The 22486-nt window shown below is 33.1% G+C and overlaps 1 protein-coding gene across 2 annotated transcripts in view; it reads right to left on the bottom strand.

The window, feature by feature from the left end:
* Positions 1 to 806: 806 nt before the first annotated feature.
* Positions 807 to 22486, bottom strand: part of Hnf4g (hepatocyte nuclear factor 4 gamma) — a 136903-nt gene continuing 115223 nt past the window's right edge. For both annotated transcript variants that reach the window (XM_087190503.1, XM_087190502.1), the window contains exons 2-10: positions 20305 to 20476; positions 16909 to 17003; positions 14072 to 14178; positions 12081 to 12236; positions 9005 to 9092; positions 6368 to 6520; positions 6002 to 6238; positions 4939 to 5061; positions 807 to 1535 (exon numbers count right to left, since the gene is read on the bottom strand). In XM_087190503.1, coding sequence (XP_087046629.1) covers positions 1414 to 1535; positions 4939 to 5061; positions 6002 to 6238; positions 6368 to 6520; positions 9005 to 9092; positions 12081 to 12236; positions 14072 to 14178; positions 16909 to 17003; positions 20305 to 20450 — 1227 coding nt within the window. In that variant the 5' untranslated portion in view covers positions 20451 to 20476 and the 3' untranslated portion in view covers positions 807 to 1413. The remainder of the gene's footprint in view (positions 1536 to 4938; positions 5062 to 6001; positions 6239 to 6367; positions 6521 to 9004; positions 9093 to 12080; positions 12237 to 14071; positions 14179 to 16908; positions 17004 to 20304; positions 20477 to 22486) is intronic.

The following is a 22486-nucleotide window of genomic DNA, read 5'->3' as shown; positions in this document are numbered from 1 at the left end:
GCTGCAATAAATAGTACTCAGTATATTTGTAGGTTGGTGAGATTCTGAATTTGTTTTTGTTTTCATCTAAATTTATCTGGTGTAATTTTTATTTTTAAAAATTTTTAAGGAGAAGACTTAAAAATACAAAAATGTTTTCCTACACTGCAACAATTTCAAGTTTACCACTTACATGTAATGTACATTACAGGTAACATAATGGATAGCATTCAATCATTACTGGATTGCATATATTTAAAAACCACACTGTGAGTAAGAAGTTCAAATGTTTCTTTCTATTCACCAAATATATAGTCTCATTAATGGCAGCCTGAGTTGGATTTGCATGTGGCTCTCTTACTCTTTAGACTTATAAACTTTGTTTTGACCCTTAAATTATCAAGCTGAAAGTTTCTTTTATATATAAAAGAGAGATAGTAATACCTCCCCTATAGGATTGCTGTGAGGATTAAATGAGGCATATGTGTGGTAGGTGACTAATTTGTCCCTCCTGGTAGTGGCTATCCCAGGGCTATACAGCTTTACAGGTTTCCTACTAAAAGATTACCATTCAGCCACCCTGTGAGCTGGATGTAGGACTGTGCTAATTTCTAGCCAATGGATGACTTTCTAGAATGTTTCAAGGTAGAGAGAATTAGGTGTCTCTTTTGGTTGATCCATGTGTTTAGGTTTTCTTTGTTGCATTTTAGCTTGTATCTTAACTGGTAAAATAAACATGTTTATTTTAACATATGTCTTCAAATACAGTTAGATTTTGTGCTCACTTTGGCAGCACATATAAAAATACAGTTAGATTTCAAAGAATATCCAATCATTCTTGGAATAGCATTTTGTAAATTTTTTGAATTTAAGATAAGCATATTTAACTGTGGACCAAAGACATAATTCTTTAGCCACAGAATGCCCATACATGATTCTTCTTTTGAAAAAAAAAAGCATTCTATTCTACAGTCACTGCTTTAGCTTTCCAATATTCAAGACTATTACTTATGAGAAAATAAAACTTGGTTCATTTTATGTTAACTTGGCATTTCTGATCTACTATTCTTAGCCAAAAGGAACATTTAGTTCATCACATCACAATAAAGCAATTATTTACAGATTTAAATTAATAGTATGAAAACAAATTAAAGTAGTACAAAAGGATTCAACAGGTTCAGGCTCAGTGCAGGGGAAACTAAAAACAATATACTATATAAACAGTTTCAAACTCAGATATATATTGGTTGTTTGTGAAAGTTTTACACCATAGACGCAACAAACAAAATGAGTACCCAAACAAGGAAATAGGATACCATCTTATAACAGCACCATGAAGAAATCTTGGCTGAGAGTGTGCCAAAAGTACTATCCTGAGATATTTCAAGACCAACAATTTTTCACATTCAGTGCCGTTCAGAAGTAAACATGGTCTCACACTTGCTTTTGTTTGGTAAGCCCCTGGTGTGAAATGACTGAAGCTTGGTTTGCAGCTATTTTGTATTGTTCATGTCCAGAGCCTTGTGGTGGGGAAGGAAGTGGAGTTTCAGGAGTTGCTGGAAAAGAAGCAGAGAACGGTATGTGATGGTAGCAGCCAACCTGCCCACCTCACTAAACCCTACACAATACTAACATACATAACTATATTTAAAAAATGTTTTTAGAAGATTCCCAATTACCATTAAACAGCATTAGATCAAGTCAAAAAATCTTCAGAGTAACTTTAAAAGTCAAATGCATTTAAAAGTTAAAAGCATTTATGAACATTTAATTCCCCAAGAAACCCAAAAGTTTGTGAATAGAAGTCCTAAAATGTCATTTTTTGCAATTAGAATACAATCATAAAGTTTGAAATCAAAATGCATACAAAATTAAAATATATTTGTTTTGGAGTCCATTAATTCAGATATATTAAATGACATAAAAATTAAAGTTAAGATACATTGCAAGTGTTTGGAAATCCAAGCTGTAATCAGAAGCATACAAAATAAACTAACTTTGTTGCTTCACAATTATTCTATCAAAATTGACCTGGCTTAAAAAAAAATTGAGCTGGCCTGTCCTTTCCCCTTCAATACAAAGAACAAGTTTGAGTAGTTGAATGAAAAATAATTGAATTTAAAAATGGAATTGAATATATAGAGATTATAGTTTGAATACTTCATTGTCTAAAATAGTATTTCTTCCAACTGTGAATTTTTATCATATTATAAAATAAGCTAGGAGCTATTCTATAATTTTAAAGGACTTAAAATATTTTGTTTTATTATTACATAACACATTTATTATTCTATATATTTAACACAATTAATAGATAATGTTTGATTAGACTATAGCCTTGTAAGCTTTGTAATTTTTTTTCTCAGTTTTAAAAACCCTACATTAAAAGAACTTCTTATTTTCACTTGGTGTTCCTTAATGCATTTTGTATTTTTGTTAAGCATGCAATAAATATTTATTAGGAATATCATTTTAAAAGGAATTTAACTGACAAAAAAGAATTTGCTTTTTAGATTCTTTCTGGATATTTAAAATATATTTAAAATTGTAGTGGTCTTCTTTAAAAAGGGAAGAAAATATTCATGAACTTAAATTTTTGTTGAATGAATGTAATGTATTCCTTTGAATAAAAATTTTAGACATTTTAACTATTTAAATATTTTAAATGAGGATAAGCAAAAACACGTTTTTCTTTACAGATGATTCTCATAAATATTATGTTGAAAGATGAAAAACAAATAAAAAGTGAGAGGGTGTCATTCTTAAAATATTAAGATCAGTAAAGATGTTTCTTTAAATGCTAGAACACTAGGATTTAAAAGGTAAAGGATTTTACCACCAGCAGAACTGTCAAATTCTGTTGCCAGCTAAGCTCTACAATGTTTAATTTGTTGTTAATATGTTTTAGTTCCCAAGTTTATGAATAACAGAGTTCTAAGAGGAAAAATTTCACAGACTTATTGGCATAGCACTGGACCCTCCTCTCTCTGCACTTTGCAAATAATGTTCCCAAACTAATGGCCTTCCAATACATTGGGGATCACAGATAAATCATTCCATAGTATTTCCAGGGTTTATAATTTTTCCAAACAATTTCATTTCTCCTTCATAAACTCAAAGAATTTTGTGTTTTGGATACAATTTACCCAAGGGTCTAACATTGCTTGTATATAAAGGAGAGCATAATAACAGGCAGTTCTGTAGCCTCTACTTTTCCTCCACTAGCCAGTAACCAGAAGGTACTCCCCAAATGGTTGTTGTATTACATTTGGATAAAATAACACTGTAACTAGTTATTAAAGACTATTGTAAATTTAGTAGATCTTATAGTATGTATAATAATTATGTAACAATAACTCAAGTCATCTCAATGATTTAGCTGGTTTGGTATCCAGAAGCAATTGATCAAATTAAATCTGGGTTAATTAGTATAAGTTCAGGAGAATTATTCAGTTAATTCTACATATATTTCAAATACGCCTTTTGTCCCCAAAGTAACTTACAAAAATAGAATCTGCATTAAAGCTGAAATAATAAACAATTCACTTAGCTACTAATAACAACAAATGTTTATATAGTCTTTTGAGTTCTAGAGTTTCCTAACTAGCCCTTAGTTTGCACACTTTTGATATACAGGAATTCCAGTTACCACTGCTTAATTAAATTGTACCACTCTGACAACCTTCTCAAATTTTAGTTTCCTTTGTAAATCACAATTAACTGTAACTGCATGAATACAAACTTCACTCAGTCCACAAACAATTTTCTAAATAATAAATGAGTCCTGTGATTAGTCACAGATCAGGTCACTCCTTTCAGTCCACCCATGATTGGTTATTGACCATCTTTTAGTGTAGAGTTGCACTGATTCTTTCTCTTCTAGTGATAAATTTAATGTAAATTTTCCAAAAAATAGATCATTGAAAGAGAACTGCCCAACAAAGGTGAAAGTACAGCAAAACTACATGTAAGGCATGATAAGGCTAGAAGTAACATTCAAACAGAACATAAATGGAATCATTGAAGAAGTAGCTAAACATGGGAATATGGATTCTGCCTATGTTTGAATCTTTAGAGATGGAAGTAGGAACTTAAGAAAAACTAAGGAAAAAATGTAGCTCAGTGATAGAGCCCTTGCCTACCATAGGCAAAGGCTTGAATTCAATCTCCAGAATGGATAGATAGATAGATAGATAGATAGAATGATTGATTGATAGATAGATAGGGCAAAACTTGTCCATATAAGTGAAGAAACTGAATGTGATGATAAGGACAAAGATACTCAAGAGAAAGTAAAATCAACAAAATCTTCACACAAAACAAATTCTTAGAGATATTCCAGGACATTGAACATACAAACAATAAAACATTGGAAGCTGATTCAAACTGCCAAATGAGTAAGAGACAAGGAAAGGATGCTCATTTCCTATTAAAAGTTATAAGAGAAAGTGCAAACACTGATCAAACTATTGATAAAGTTTCTACAAATATTCAAATACTGTTTTCTTAAATTTCAATGTATTAAAAAATAAATATCAGTATTCTTTCTAAAATTTCTTTTTACATTTATACTCCGCAATGAAAAGCAGTCTTAATTTTTTGACATTGTTAATGATCATAAGGAAGCATAATTTTCCTTTTGATTTTTAGGATTCCTGGACATGGTTTTAGCTCTTATAGTTATTTTTGTAGTTGAGCACCACCATGCAAGCCAGTATTACCTGTATAATCTTTTGTGCTCCCTAAGGCTATGAAAAAATTTAAGTTCTTATATCTTTAGTTTAGGCAGCAAATTCATACCCAGGGAAAATAAGTGGCTATTACAAACTCCCACAATAAAATTCTGCAGAGGAACTACAATTTTTGCAATTTCTGGGTAATAATAGGTTATTCTCCAAAAATCCACTTTTTCTCAAATGGTTAAGAAATGTTATATAGGAAAGTAGCCCAGGTACTTACAGATCTGGTCTGTATGAACCAGTGTTGACATGGGACCTAAAAGTATAGTTTGTCCAGTTAGTGGATCTTGAGACATATGTGGGTGGATTGGGTGGTGGAGATGACTCCCATCATTGGAGGCACCTACAGAAAATAAAAAGATGATTGCATTAGTGATGTTTATAAGGAACAGCAAGTTTACCTTGGCACAGATATTTTGATTGACATCTTGCATATTGCTATATTTGCAAAGTGCTTCTTTGAGAATTTAAAAATGAACTGGTAGAAGTACTGCCATATCAAGTCAATGTCAGCTTTCACTATACACTGGATAGATTAATGCTGCATCATAATGTTGCATATTAATAACAGACCGTATGCATCATTTCCTGGAATCATTAGGCTTCCTGACTGTTAAGACAATTCCAAGAATTGCTTACATCAAGTTTATAATACTTGGCATCACCCTAATGGCATGACCAACCTTTATTTCAGAAAGATATCATTAAGAACACATTAAGCACCAGAGTACTAAAAATAATACAGTGATTTTATAAAGAATTTAATCTATATCAGAACTTAAAATAAATGATTCTCCGACTTCTTCCTGACATTTATTACAGCATCGAAATCTCATTTTCCTGTTCTACTATTCCTTGTCAACTAAATAGTTGGCTGTGTTGCAATTTCTGTAATCTTAAAGTTTTAAAGGAATTAGGCAAATAAAAAACAATATACTTCAAGAGGCTATAAAAGTGGAAAATGCATTTCTATTTTCTATGCTTGGAAGACTGAAAAGTGAAGTAAAAGGGAATTGTATGCAGAAAAGATAGTGGAGGCTGACAAAGATGAGGATTTGATTTGTTCAGGTATTTTTTTATCCCTCTCCATTGGGTTTTGTAGATTTTCTAAATGTAATAAAATAAATTTAATACATCAGGGCAGAGGACATGAAAAGCTGGAACATTCAACAACTTCAAAACATGAAATAAATTTGGACAAAAGTAAACGAATGGGGCAAACTTGTTATAATCGATCTATAGTCATGCTAGTCAATAACATGGAAATCCTTCAATGCACTCACCACCCAGTAACATTTCCTGAAGTAGGTTGTCAATTTTGACCATGCCAAAAAGTTTGACAAACTGTATCTGCTCGATCATTTGCCAGGTGATGCTCTGCAGCGTGGGCAGCAGCAGCAGAAGCTCTCCGAAACGGCCCCGTGAGTCGTACTGACGATCGTTGATGTAGTCCTCCAGACTAATCTGCACTTGGAACCGCATGTTCTTAATTTTCACTGGGTCACTTAGCCCTTTTGCATCTAACAAAGGCATAAAAAGGTCAACCTGAAGATTTAATCTGACTAGAGTATGACAGAAAATATTCTAATACAAAAAAACTAGTTCAACTTTCATTGTAGTAAGTTATTAATGAGATTTTGAAAACAAACCTGGATCAAAAAATACAATTGCCTTCAAACAAGCATACTCATTGTCATCAATCTGGATTTCTTGGAATGGTCTGATGAGCTCGTCGAGAACCCTATTGGCCACTCGGCTGATTTCAACTTCACAGCTGTTACGGTGAATAACATAGTTGTTTCCTGAAAGAAAAAAAAAATCATCCATTTCCTCTGCCAAATTGTCAAACATTGTTTAAATTTTACACATCAGTATTTGAAAGGGTCTGCTCTTGAAACAATAATGTTAGTAAATGCTCTCTCAACAGTGTTAGGTTAGTGATGAGAAAAAAATACTGAAAGGATCAATAATGATGAAAATGTGATTACATGCATTTTAACAGCCTCAGTCACTAGTGATGACACAAAAGTGCAGACTAATCAAAAGTTAATAATTGACAAAGGAGAGTCAAAATATACTGGTTTGCTTTCCTATTTATCTGTCATCTATTAGTTGTTTTTTTGTTTGTTTGTTTTTGTGGTACCAGAGATTGAACTCAGGACCTTGTGATTGCAAGGCAGGTCCAGTGCCACTACGCTAAATTCACGGCCCTATTAGTTTCTTATTAGTGAGCACAAAACAAATTCTAAAATACTTTCCTTGCTCACAGAGGACTAAAACAGCTATTCTTTGGTGCTCTAGGCCTATAAAGGAGTAAGAACTGTTGACACCCAGGATTAACAAGCCTAAGTGGGTGATTTTTAAAAATTAGTACATGTGTTCTCTTGAGTTGTCACATTAGAATGTATCTTCCCTGTTCTTCTTCCTGGGTTTCCTTAGCTAGAAGTGGGATAATCATTTTATAGTGCTGCATCCAAGGGTGCTGAGAAATTGAATAGAGAGCTGGACTACGCAATTCCCCAAGATCTTTCTAACTCAAAAATTGTCTATTATATTATAATTAATATGATAGCTTGTAAAATATAACTAAACTACTATTTTCTGGTTTTAAAACAAATGTAGAATTTCTGAATTCTACCATTCCAGCAAAGACAATTGTTTTAGTTCAGATCTTGAATACCTAAAGTCAATATATCAAAATTTTGGTCTCAGACCATAGCATTATTAGGAAGTGATGGATCTATTAGAAGGAAGAGCTTTATGGAAAGAAATAGCCATTAGGATGGACCCTGGTCTCTTCTCTCTCTGTCTCTCCTCTCTGTCTGTCCCGCTGTCTCTCTGTCTCTGCCCCACCACAAGTTGAATAAGCCTCTGCCATACATTCCTGCACCATGGTGTACTATACCACTGTAGCCTAAAGCAACAGGGTCACACTCTCTGAAACCATAAGTCAGAATAAACCTTTCCTTCTTTTAATTTAACATCCCAAATATTTTTGTCAGAGTCATGAAAAGTTTATTAACAAGAATCTTCAGGGTAACAACATGTCCAAATGTATTCATTCAATGTAAGCTTATTCCTTTTTTCCCCAGCTTTATTATTGGATTTTGGACAAAAATATTGTATCCAATGAAAGCACAAAATATGTTAATCGAGCTAATCATTATATGGGTCACTTTACATTTGACCTTATTTTGAGCCTAACTCTTTCTTAGGAAATGTTAGCTTACCTAATTATTCAAGGTAAAATAATTTAGAACAATACAGCAGACACTTTATTTCTAGGGTATGCTATATTCAGATCCATAGTGGAAACAAACAGCATTTGAGGTATTTACTAGAAATGCAAAAGAAGTATTTAATAGAATTTGAAGGCATAGTCTCTGAAGTCACATTGTATGGTTTAGAACTCTATCTCTTTCCCTAGCTTTGTACCATAGGTAAACTTGTCTGCTTCTATTTCTTCGTCTGAAAATAGGCTGCACAGAACAGCTCTTAGTTCAGTGATTAACTGAGAATGTGTATATGTACGTGTAAAGCACTTAGAGCAGAGCATATGTGTCATAAGCCCTTCAGAAGTATCAGCTATTGTTATATTGTGCTGCATTCATTCATATTCAGAGCCAAAATATTTATCACACAAAAATATAAAATCATTTTGCACAAGCAGAAAGAGGTAAAAGGAATAGCAATAGAAGACTCTCAACCCTCAAATCCTAATTTTATGAGTTAAGTAAAGTGGGGATTGGAATAATTACTTAATGAATAGCAAAGCTTTCCTCTGTGTCTTTCCTCTTCTCCAGGTACTAACCTAGTTTTTCCTTCTTCTAGCATTTGTATCTATCAGAATTCTTCAAATAATGCCACCAATTTGTTTTAAATGATGATTTAATGGTATATTATGGACAATGATATTATAGAGAAAAAAGTGTAAAATAATTATTATGGAGAGACTAATGGAGTGTAGAAACATATTTGGACTCCAGAGGTGGTCATTTAAATCATTAATTCCTTATCCTGGTAAGATTTAAGCTTATCTCAATATGCTTAGCGAACAACATCTGCTTACATTTTTAAAACTTGATGCTCTCCAATCATCTCATGCACTGTGAACTTATATGCCATCAAGGTAAGGAAAATTAGGGCTGAAGGAGGACAGAATCAATTAAATCAGATCTGTGAAGTGATAGCATGGTAAATGGTTGGTACATACAGAATATAGAGTTTATATTTTATTTTAAGCATAAAATATGCATAATTTCTCCTTAAATTAGAAGAAACCTTACCCAAAAGCAAAATATCTTTATACATCATGGATCTCTTTGTAGCTCCAAGCAGTAAGTGTTCCCCCGCATGCGCTCTTAACAGGGCCACCTTAATGAAAAGTTCCAAGTTTAACAATTAATTTAAAACTGTAATGATTAAAAGACTGCATAATATGAATCTAATCAACTTGCAATGTTCTTTAAGCCTGGGACATTTTTGTTATTGTTTTGTTCTAATAAACTAATATTCATAGATACTTGACATCATAAACCTAGCTTTCTATTTTAGTTTGCCTATAATTTACTTATCAAAATTTCTAAAAGTATCTAGCAAGTCAGTAGAATGGCAGGAGAAGAAAAGTAGAGCAGCCAACTCTACTGATATTGAGAAAAACAACATCAAACAGACTTCAAATCCCAGGCTGGATACTTACTACTTATGTAACCTTGGTTAAATTGACCAATGTGTTTGGGATTCATGTGTATTCATTTGTAAAATGGAGGTAATGATTAAAATAATCTCAAATTATACTCATGCAGACTAAATAAAATACACATAATAAGCTGAATTATAAAAAAGAAAAGCAAGAGCTTGAGAAAAGGATAGTGAGAAAAGGATAGAGGTCTGGGTCCTCCCACTTTCCAGATTGAGACTATGGCTCTGTATTGAACTCTCACTGATCATCACTTACACAGTTGCATTCTGAGCATCACCACTAGGAAGCAGAGGGAGTATTTCAAACCCAAAGTAATGCTTGTCTGAGGCCTTCATCATCACCTTAGAATATGGGACCATCATCCAAAGTGCTTATTTACAATCAAACAGGAGTCTATTTTGACTCTGTATTTTGCAAATACTTGGGCTGCTTTTCAAAAAATAAGCCAAATGGATCCACTGCTATTCATTTCCTTTCTATTCTGCCTGCTGACCCCAGTCCAAGCCTTTGTCAACTTTCAGCTGGGCCACCTGAATACATTCAAATACATATTCCTGCTTCATTCTTGTCAGAGCTTTGAAGGTAATATTTGCAAAACAGTAGTCATTTAATATCACTCCTCTGCTGAAAATTCATCAGTGGCTTCTGGTTGTCCTTTGAATAAAACTCAAACTCTGAGGTCACAGCCTCACAGGTGGTAGGAGGAGTCTGGTGGTGTAATGCTTTGTCTCCTCACCCCACCCCCATGCCTCTGGCTTTATCAAGCAACACTCCTAGATCACACTGCTCCCGCCTGACTCAGAACCTTGAACGTGCTGTTCCTGTGCCCAGAATGCTTTCTCTTCTACTCTTGGGATGCTGGCCCCTTGTAATTCATGTCTCAGCAAATATCTTCTCTAATTCGCACATTAAAGCATCTCTTTCCATGGCTCCCCTACTCATTCTACAACTTATCCTACTCCATGTTATATAGTATTTTATAGAACCTATCCCCACCTAGTTTAACTTACTCATAATTTACATATTTTTTATTGTCTGTCTCTCCCACCTAGGACATCAACTTTATGAGCTAGTGAGGCAATCTACATTTTAACTGCAGAATATCCAGTTCCTAAAATTGAACAGTAGTCTCCTAATATATGCTTATTTGATGAATTTAACTGTTTAGAGGTCAGCTTTAGAAACTGTAAAATGTAAATAACACCTACACCATAGAGCTTCTGGTAGATTAAATAAGACAGTGCAATTGACAATGGATTTGAAATCTAATTCCTCAGTGCCTTACCCATAGTAAATATGCACTATTTCATGGTTATTAATATTATACTTTTAATGTTAAGTATCAGTTAGCAAATGAAACTTAATTGACTAGATATTGAATTTCAGTTTCTCAATATTTAAAATGTCTTCACTCATAAGTCAGCAACTTTTAAGGAAGAATGATAATAAAAATATAAAACTGATAATTAACACAACCCTACTTATATTGCTTGGGGTGAGACTGGTAGGTTTTAGCAATTTAGCATTATTCACTCTGGCATAACCTTCTGGGCCAAGCTATCTTTATGACATGTCAATAACCGTGACTCATTCCAGGAAGGCAGTTACAGAACATTTTTAAAATGATTTCAGATTCACAGATTTTTTTCCCCCGTCACCAGGTGAAATGTTTTCTAAGAAATATTACTCCTAACAATGTACAATGATTATTTTTTTGGCTGGGTAAATATTTTTCCTTCTTTGATTTTTACATACTCATGCCCTTTCCTGGCCTCTTTGATTGTTTCTTTGTTTTTTTGTATCACCAATGAAGAGCACTGATCTGAGAGTATATAAATAAATATACGCTAGATATATCTTGACTTATTCTTTCAATATGACAGAAATAGAAATATTCAAATTACTTTCATTTACAAAAATTTTACATTACTTAGTAGAAAGAGTTCAAGATGCATCTGAAACAAATAATTGAATCTTCATACTTTAATTAAGAAATTCAAGTTCCCAATTATTAATTAAAATGTGTTAATATACATATGAAAAGTATAAAACTATATGTTAGGAAAAGATGATTATATCTAAATTCTGTTTCTCTGTAGATTTTTGATCATGATTCTATAGACATTTTTGCCAGATCCATACTTTTTATACAATAAATGTCAGAATAAATTTGACAGCATGACCGGAGAAACTGATATGTTAATTGTACAAAGTGTCCACAACAACACCGACCCATTCTGTTTGGTTTTTGTCTGAGATTATTTCTGAAGAGTTTTGTAGGGTACATTCAGGAAACCCTAGACAGGACACCACAGCATTTACTTCCCAGATGTTTACTGTTCCAATTCTTTGTCTCATGACAGCAGTTATTTGCAATCTGTCTTTCTCCTTCACATAAGCTTCCACAAAGGAAGAACAGTGTCTTGATCAACTCTTACCCAGTCAGTAGTTTGCTAGAGCCCTGATATCCAAGTCAAGCAGTAGTGCCTCTTGACAGAACAAGAAGGTAAAATGATGAGAAAACCTAAGCCTTTTCTCACGAGATAATGCGTTCCTTGACTGATATAGTACATGTATTACAAATACAATGCAAAGAACACAAAAACTAAGCAAAGTTGAAAACACATTTTTAAAGCAGTCACAATTTCTTTAACTTATACCTGATCATCCAGTGGTAACTCACAGAAGGCAGGAATGTATTTAGCCCATTCCACCAAGACTAAGAGCTGCTGCTTCATGGATTCACAGACATCACCAATACTTGCAATTTTCTTAACGTTTATGTCAGTGCTTACTCCGGGACTTGAGACTGAGATCTATTAAAAGGATATTATATTAATTCATTATTTAAAATAACACACGGCCAACATATAATTGTTTTAAGTAAACCCTACTGAAGTACGCACTATCATTGCCACACTATCCTGAAATACATTAAATTTGTGTATGTGTGTGTTTTTGGTTTAGTTTTGCAATCTAGGAATTGAACCCAGAATCTCATGCATGCTAGCAATTGCTCTACCTCTGAGCTTGACCCTCAGATACATATAAGGCATTTTTACTTTGAGAAAATAAAATATATATCAGTTTACAAGTTAAGCTGAAAGTATTCAGTACATACCACCATGATCCAGAAGCTGTATCTTATTTTAAAAGCCCAATATATAAAACAAGTTTCCACAACTTTTGGGAAGACTTACAATTCAAATTGGCTACATAAAAAGATAAGTAGTATCCACATGAAATATGCATTATGATCCTATTCTTAATTTAAAAATTATATTTACAGAGGGCACAGTGGCAACCTCATGAAATCCCAGCAACTCGGGATGCTGAAGCAGGAGAATCAAAGTTCTGAGGCCAGACTGGGCAACTTAGTGAGACCCCATCTAGAAATAATTTTAAAATGTCGGGGTATACTAGCTCAGTGTGAGGCCATGAGTTCAATTGCCATCCCCACTACCAGAAAAAAAAATGATATTTCCATTAAGGGAGTCTATCTTTAATTTGTTAATGTTTATGAAGAAAACATTGACACAGTAGATGTAGTTTACTAAACTAGGGAGAAGAGATTTAGATGAGAAGTCAGAACTATTTATGCTGTAAGATTAAATGGGAGCCATCAAAATAAAATCAAGAAATGAACCCTTGACTCAGTAACATTGAAGACCTTAGCATGTACAATTCAAACTGTGTAAACATTGAACTCTATAAAAATGTAGTGGTGTTTTTAAAAAGCGGTGAAAAATACACTTTAAAAGTTTTTTTAAAGTTTTTGTGAACTTAATTTTTGAACATGCGTGTGTGTGTATGTGTCTTTATGTGTACCCAGATATTTCCTCATAGATTTCCTTTAAGCCACTTGGTTAAAGCTTTATTGGACCATCAAGCAATCTTCAAGTAATAATGATAATGGGGATATTAACCTCATCATATTACCCTGGTGTAATCAAAAAGGAAAGTAGTCTCACTGTCTCTTTATAGGAACTGATTACTTACCTATTTCATAATTTTCTTTGTAATGGAAAAATATTATTAACATTGTAATGGGAGTGATGCTAAAATAAACTTTCTTAAAGGATTTCTTTATGGAATTCTTAAGTGATTTATTTTTATCTCTATTATGACTTTCAACTTTAAACCTGATATTCTAGAAATTTAAAATAATAAAGCTGTATTTCATTATATTTTCCAAATTCTGGTTTTTCATTTAAATACCTGTTTGCAAAGCAGATGCCAAGATAACTTCTAGAGTCCAGAAGTCTTTTGAAGGAAAGAAATTCTGATGACAATTCTCAACCAGCCTCTCCAAGAGTTGTAGCAGCTAATTTTACAGACTCAACCAATAAAATGAAATGTTCCCCCCACCAGAACATTGTAGTGTGCAATAAGGTCTTTTAATCAGTCTTATAACTCTTTTCTCAAACAACCTTAAACTAAAATTTATTTCATTTTTTAATTTAAAAATGAGATCATGTCCAAGGAAAGTCACAATTCAGTCAGCAGTCTCACTAATAGTCTCAAATTAACACTTAACTTGTGTAGATCTACTTCACATTAGTAATGAGTCTACTGAGCTTCTTTTAGCATTATGTGTAAAGAGACATTTGATTCTATTAAAGGAAGCTGGATGCTGTAGTGCATCAGTTACCTGGAGAGACCGAATTTCCGCTTGAGCCAGTGTGTTAATGGAAGGGATGTTGCTGCCATCAAGTGTGCTTCTTCTGGTGCTTATTCTATCACGTTCATTTTGAACAGCTGAGGGCGAAACCACAGTGTTTGCTGGTCAGATCTCTTTAATATATAACATGACATCCAGTTTGAAGTTAAAAAAAGGTACAAAAAGTGAGAAATGTCCTTTCTAAAAGACTTGGATGACAGAAAGTTAAGAATGAAGATCTTTTCATCCTATACCACTTTTGAAAGTAAGAGAAGCCAGGCTTGGCAATAGAGTTCATAAGACACGGGTGTTTGGAAGTTCGTGATGGCATGCATATACATGAGACAGTGTTAGGCCAACCAGTTCCGCCATGCTGTATTTTCAATAGGTTGGCTTTTTATTCTCTGAAAGGTAATAACACTATATGATAACTAGGGAAAGATTACCGCCTGTGAGATTGATCAGGTCAAAGACAACAGTGTGTTTACTGTCAGAAGGTATGAGTCATAGATTTTGGAATTCTATTTTCTTTTTCCTGTAAAACACTACCAAAATGGAAAATAAATGTTTTTACTTAAGATAGTTTTAAGATTGCAATCTTATCTAATGAAAGATTGTCCTTGGGACAGTTTATGGACATTAATAAAAAAATGTTGTACCAGTGTGAGTTATCTCCTGAGAATAATAAAGTTTGTGTATCAACTGTTTGGGAAGAGGAAGAAGTTCTTCATACTGTGTTTCAAAAAAGGTCTCTAAGAGAGCTAGATCTGCTTTTTTATTTCAGAAAGGAAAGAATGACTAATGTATTTTTCCAAATATCTTATTCAAAGCTACATTTTTAAATAAAAAGAAGAGTGAAAAAGGAAGTTGTAATACATTTTTATAAACACTGCTCATATAAAGAATAATAATGATCAGATATCAAAGCTAAATTTTAAAACTTGAGATACATACATATATATATATAATTATCTTCTATTAACCAAAGAAAAGAAAATCCAGGCCTGTAGCCCTTAAATTATTTAAGTTAATGCTCTGCTCTGTTCTGTGGGGAAAACAAGGCATTAAGATCTCAATTTTTTTCTGTAATTATCCTATTTTTAAAGAAATGCACCGAGTTTTATGCTAAAGGTATGTAGAAGAGATTCAAAAATTACAATTAAGGATCAAGTTCATTAATTTAGAATAGAAAGTATTGGGCTTTTTGTCTTTAAGAAAGAGTAAGTAGTCTTTAAGATTGAATGAATCATTAATATTTCATTTCAAAATCACATTTAGTGATACCTTATTTTTTTCTAAACATAAATGTTTATTGATTTTCAACCTAAGCTGACTCATTTGGAAATGCACACGCAGAGATAAAAAGTAAGATGTTTGCTATAATTTTATAAATTTCATCACATAATCTTTAGAAAAAATTAAAAGATACTGTGAACATGGATATTATTTTCAGATTTCAATTTTGACATAATCATGTTCATATATTTATTTTGAATGAATCTCTATACTAAGCTATTACTGTAAAGAAGGGAAATAGCCAGATGTGGTGGTACACACCTATAATCTCAGAACTTGGGCTGTTGAGGCAGGAGGACTGCCATGAGTTTGAGGTCAGCCTGAGCTACTTAGTAAACTCAAGGCCAGCCTGAACTACAAAGGATGACCTTGTCTCCCCCCCAAAAAAAAAGTTAAAGAAAAAAATTTCACTGTTTTCAGAAACACTTTATTTTACTGCTGTAAAAGTCAGGAAAGAAATATGATTGTGATTTTTTTTTATAAGCTTATGGAAGTAAAGATTGAGGCTCAAGCAGAAGTGGCTAAAGACAACTAATAAAGTTTGTTATTAATCATGTAAGTACCCAGTAGAGCTCTAGAATATTAGAAATGGCATTTCTGAAATAAGATACTTGTCCTTCAATTTTATGAACTTAATTTTTTTGTTGTCCTCTTTAAAGTGTGATAATCTGAGAAAGTTAATGGAATTTCTGTAATTTTACAATAAAGACAAAGAAAATCACCAGCTATGCTTAAGATAGATTTTATATACTTTATACTTCTGTTGTGTATTGATTTAATTTTTAATATTTGAGATACAGTTATAAAAATATCTCTTTGTATATGAAAGAAACAGTAATGTAGTAAAACTGATAGGCATGAAACCTTGTAGTTGTTACACCTGCCAAATGTTTAAAATGTGTTCAACAATTTTGTGTCTAAACTAACTACATTTAGAATATAGAAAAACATAATCAGATCATTTAAGGTGTTCAAAATGATATTAATATACACTAAATTTATATATCTAATCTACTGTGTCCCTGCGTAGAATATAAACTTCCTAAAGGGGAGAATTGGTTTGCCTATTTTGTTCAGTACTGAAACCTCAGCACCTAGAGCAGTGTTTAGGAAATGGTAGTGTTCAATAAATATCTGTTGAGTGGATAAATGAATCAAAAAGTAAATGTTTAGTTAATGTTCATAAAATGAATAAATAAACTCAATAGTTATGAGAATAAAAATGTGTTTAAAATACAATTACAATTTCAATCTATTGACAGAATGTGCCACTTACCTTTTGAACAGGATATTAGAATGTTCTTTTTACAAGAATTTTGTTGCCAGAAATAGCATAAAGTTTAGAAGAATGGTGTCAGTAGCCAGAGAGCATAGCTGGATACCCTTGGGCTAAATTCTTTAACTCAAGACACTTGTTAGCAGATTCCTCATATATGGAGGAACAGAGAACTCATGCAAAAGGTAATTGTGATTAATGAGAATGTGTATGCTTATCATTTTTCATCAATAATGTTAATTATCATTATCATCACCTTCTTTTTTCATTCCTGCTCTAAAACATTTTCTTAATCGACAGTATCTACATTGATTCCTTTTGTCCTTGTCAACAACACATTGGCGACTGAATCTGTAACATCAAGTAAAGATATGTTAGTTTACAGAAAGCTACCATTTATCAAAAAGGCAAAACCAAACAAAATGACTTTAAGATAGTCAAATTTGACTTAATAGAAAGAATGCATAAGAACAATTAATTAAGAATTTTTATTCTCAAGATCAGTGTGTACATTCAAATATAAACTTCACCTCTTCTTAGTCTTTATAATAAAGTAAAACTGAATAACTAATCCCTCGTTTTGGCCAGTGTACATTATAATTTCTATCATGACTCACAAAAGGAAAATCTAGTTTTAAAATTAATGCATATAAATTCTATCTAGTTGCTTATTGCAAAATGATTTCAGTGTGTTGGAGAATATAGTAGAACTTTAATTCCCTGTACTTTCAAGCTATTTTTCTTTTTATATATTATTCTATTAATTTAAATGACCTCACTTCCAAATGAAATTTACTGTAAATAAAAAATTACATATTGAAAGACCACTGAGAACAACACAGAGCATATAATTTCTGCATAATGATACACCACTTCACATGCATTATAATGGCTATAAATTGGAAAAAAATTATAAGTGTTAGTGAAGATGTGGAAAAATTGGAGTCCTCATACATTGCTGATCAGATGAGTGAGTGATGCATTTGTTTTGGAATAAAGTTAGGATATTTGTCAAAAGTGAGAACTACCATATGATTCAGTAATTCCATGCTCGGTGTATACCCAAAGAAATAAAAAACATATGTCCATAGCAACATTACACATAATAGCCAAAAAAGTGAGGCAGTGAATAAATAAAATGTGGCATGCCCATACAAAGAAATATGATTATTTATCAATAAGTAGGAATGAAGTACTTATACATGCTACAACCTGTATGACCCTCTGGAAATACTTCTATTACAAATGAAGAAAGTCAGACATAAAAATCCACATGTATGATTTCACTCATATGAAATGTCCAGGAGAGGTAAATCTATAGAATTATAAAGTAAATTTGTAGTTGTCTCACATTGCTTAGAGGGATTTGGGAGAGCTGGAGAGTGGCGGCTATAGGGGTTTTTTTTATATGGTGATGCAAATGTTCCAAATTGATTGCAGGGATAGTTGCACAAGTCTAAATAGGCTAAAACACGGAATTATATATTCAGAAAATGACAATTTGTGGAATTAGATTTGATTCTGATTCTCAGGTTAATCATCCACTCTCTGTACAACTTGGGGATGTTAACACCAGTCTACCATTGTAAAATGGAGAAAAAGTTTTCTTTTAAAGGGTTTTAGTGCAAATGTACTATAGCGTTTTGGGCACATATTAATAATATGCTAAAACATATCATTTCTTTGAAATTCTTACCCATATGTATTGTTATATCCTGGTTGTTTTTAGTTAATTACTAAATAGTGAGAATAAAGTAATATATTCTGTGACCTACAAAAATTTCCTTACCTGAGTGTGGTGGCACATGACTATAATCTCAGCTTTTTGGGAGGTTGAGGAAGAAAGATCTTGTGTTTGAGGTCAGCCTAGGAAATTTAGTGAAACTCTACCTCAAAAAAAAAAAAATTTCAAAGGGCTGAAGATACAGCTCAGTGCAGTGGCCTTGAGTTCAATTCCTAGCATCGTAAAAAATAATAAATAAATAAAATTCTTTAAACTGAGCAGCCACTTGAAACTGAATGAGAAATAAAGCCTACTTCAAAAGAGTTGAGGTAAAAGAGAGAGATACTTTCAGAGTGAGGGAAAAAAAAGCCCTGTTCATTTTGAGTGTGGGAATGAGGAGATTCAGGAAAGATTACTAAAAATCATAAGGAAAGTATAGACAATTAACATTAAATTTATAACAAAGCTTGAATAAACATGATTAACCATCAAGTATGGACAGGATGCTGGTGCAGGGAATAAAGAGTTGAATATTGCCCGTTTCTTCCATTCAAGAACATTACAAGTTAATAAAGTACACAATCAAGTTTACAAATAGCCATTATTGAAACCTTTGTGTGCAAGGTACGGAAACAAGAAGTTAAAATGCTTTAGGATGCAAACCCCAGCTTTAGTGGGATGGAATGAAACCTAATCTATGAATCTAAAGAAATGAATAAAATTGAGAACAGCAAAACCTGAGGCTAAAATAAATGTTATTCCTCTAAATTTGCACAATATTATTACTACTATCCAAATGGAAAATCATAGCATTTGCTTATTATCAAAACATGTAAAGAGGGGTTAGCTTCAGCAGTGTTTTATCCAAAACTCATATAAATATTATTTCTTTATTAAATTTTTAAGGTGGGTAATTTACATTTCTTTAAAACTGCATCAAACTCTCTTGGAAAAATCACTTGAGAAAAATGGGTACATTTGGGGAAGTTATGTATTAACTTTTATTTTATCCTGAGAAAACAAATGGCACGATGATTGAAGAGAACTTTTTCTAAAATGTCCATTTAGTTCTTAAAATAATGTAATAATGCTAACGTGGTTTTCTTTGATAGAGCAAGCACAGACTTTCTTGTGTTAGAATTCATCATATTTGTCCACAGCCTATTTTCCATCAACATGTCATCTGCATTTTAATATTGTCATACCAATCAAGGTGAACCTAAACTGAGCTGTGATGTTGATTAGAAAAAGGTTTTAAAGTCTACTAGATATTGTAACACATAAACTATAGCTAAATATCTTCAGACAAAACATTAAAGTCCAATGGCCAAAAAAAAATAGAGCATGAGACATAAATTTTAAAATTTAGAACTTAAAATTAAATTTCATTTATTGAAAGCAACATGCTACAAAATCTTCTGCAATTTTATAATTTTGTTTTAAAAGATCTATGAAATAGTGACAATGAAAAGAAAATCCACATACAGAAAAAACACAGGTTGCGAAATCATTTAGATACAGATTTTAAAATGTTTACTGGTATATGAACATGTGGTAAAACAATAAAGAGACCCAAGGAAAATTTCACACCAAAATCCATTTGGTTATTAGCCTGGAGGGACTAGCGAGAAACACCAAGCGGCTGGGGAGGTGTCCCCCAGAGAACTCAACTATGTTGGTCTCAACTGGGTGGTAGAGATGTGAAATTCTTATATACTTTTTATATGTTTAAAATGTATCATAAAAGAGAACCACCTGTGCGAATGCATCATGCATAACCATCCACACATCCTCCTTTTTATTGCAGCTTCGAGACTGTTCACCAAGCTACGGATATAAGAGAGCTCGAAGTTTTCTTCCCTTACTTCTTGCACACTATTTTCAAGCTTCTCTTAAGATTAACTCTCCTAAAGGGAGCATTTCACAAACCTGCAGGAGTAAACATGACTCTTGCGTATGCTGCGTCTGAAGAAGCCTTTGCACCCATCACAGCTTGATGCCCCATAGTGCTTCCCTGTTGCTCTGTCCCCACATATAGCACATAGACAGTTGACACCGTTGTCTGTGGTATTCATACTTGTAGTCTCTGGGGCAGAATTATCTGTTAAAGAATAAAGTTAGAATTAGTGCCGTATTGACTAAATTGCTCTGTTCATTATTCATAGGCCTAGAATAGTCCAATCCTTGGCTTGTTGGAGACTCCACAAAAGTGCTTTTCTTTTGACCCAGGGCTGCTTCCATTCTACCCATTAAATTTTGGGACACTGTATGGCTCAATTCTCCAACTATAGTCCCAAGGGAGGCTCATGCAATCTCGAGATTTAAAACATCATCTCTATGATGGAAAAGTCCTCAAACCTTATTTTTACTCTGACATCTCCTATGTGCATCAGTCTGCATGCTTCAGTACTATTAAGACTCTCACTTTAGCCAGGTGTGAGGGTGTACATCTGGCTGTAACCCCAGCACTCTTTGAGGTTTGGGCAAGAGGATCTCAAGTTCTAGTCGTACCTACAGAACTCCGCTAGACCATATGTCAAAAAATAGAAAGAAGGAAGGAAGGAAGGAAGGAAGGAAGGAAGGAAGGAAGGAAGGAAGGAAAGCACTGGAGATGTATCTCAGTTTAAAAACTCTGGATTCAATCCTCAAGAACACAAACAAACAAAGAAACCCCACAAAGGCTTCACTTGGAAATCAAGAATCACAAATTAATATATCAAAAACAGAACTTTAATTTTTTTCCGGTAGAACTTATTTTCCCTCTGGGCTTCCCTATATCAGCCAATGGTCCCATCTAGTTCCTAGAACCAATAACTTTAGAGTCTTCCTGCAATCCTCTCCATCATCCTTCAAATTTAACCCATTAGTAAACACACATTTAAAACACACATTTAATCTAAAACTTCTCACTCTTTCACCATGACCATCCTTATCCAGTCTGTCACACCTTTCCCCTGCTTCATTGAAATAACATCCTATCTGATTTTCCTACTTTCGCTCTTGCTCCCCTACAATGTAAGTATTACCTAGAACTACCAGAGTGATCTGGGTGGAAGAAACTCATACCTCGTCACCCTTCTTGGTAAACTCTGCCATGACTTGTCCTTAGATACTGAATAAAGCCAATGCAGTTTGCCAGGGCTGATAAGCCACTGCCCTCACCAAACTACCTCTCTCTGTATCCGGTACCACTCCCCTTCCATCCTGTTCACTCTTCTCCAGCAATGCTGCCCTTCTTTTTTTTTTTTTTCTATTCTCATCTTGGAAATTTTACACTTGCTTGGAAGGAAAGTTTTTCTCCAATACTTTCTTTGAGTGAGCTATCAGGTTTCTGTTCAACTTTCATATTTTGTGTGAAACCTTTCCTAACCATACATATAAAAGAGTCAATTCCCATCTGCCTTGCAGAATAAGAATAAGCTTTGTTTATTGATTCTTCAATAACAATGACATTGCCTGAAATTATATTATATATTGGTTTCATCATGTATTATCCATGTTTACATGGATGTCATGGAATTTATGTCATTACACAAACCCCTACCTCCATTTTCCAGCTCTTAGGATGATGCCTGGCATATAGTGAGTATCTAATGTATAGTTAGGAAGGACAGGACATTAAAAATTATATATGTAGGGCCAGGCATTTAGCTCAGTGGTTCCGCTGCCTGCTTCACAAGCGCAAGGACCCAAGTTTGATCCCTGGCACCAAAAAAAGAAAAAAAAAATTGTATGTGTAGAGCTGGGGATCTAGCTCAGTTTTAGAGCCCTTGTCTAGTATGTGCAAGGGCCTGGGTTCAAATCCCAAGTACTGATATATATTTAGTTTGTCAATAAATTAATATTGTTGATAAGATCTTTAAAAATTGGTATGTATTCAAGATGTTAAATCTATAAAGATTCAGATATTAAATATATATTAAAATTTTAATCTGTATAAATTATGTAATAACACAGATAATGACTTTTGTTATATCTCTATTATAACAGAAAATAAAATTAAAAGCTATCATGTCTCAATTGTATTCTGTGATATTATATATATATTCTTCTTACTAATATTTTTCAGTAAGATACTATCATATAATTTGGAAATATAAATTAGGAAAAA

Source organism: Heterocephalus glaber, unplaced genomic scaffold (genome assembly GCF_053883595.1).
Source record: "Heterocephalus glaber isolate CG9 unplaced genomic scaffold, H.glaber_assembly_v1.0 deba00001553, whole genome shotgun sequence".
Classification (NCBI taxonomy): Eukaryota; Metazoa; Chordata; class Mammalia; order Rodentia; family Bathyergidae; genus Heterocephalus; species Heterocephalus glaber.
Note: the sequence above shows the minus strand (reverse complement) of the source record. Positions and strands in the feature narration are given on the sequence as shown.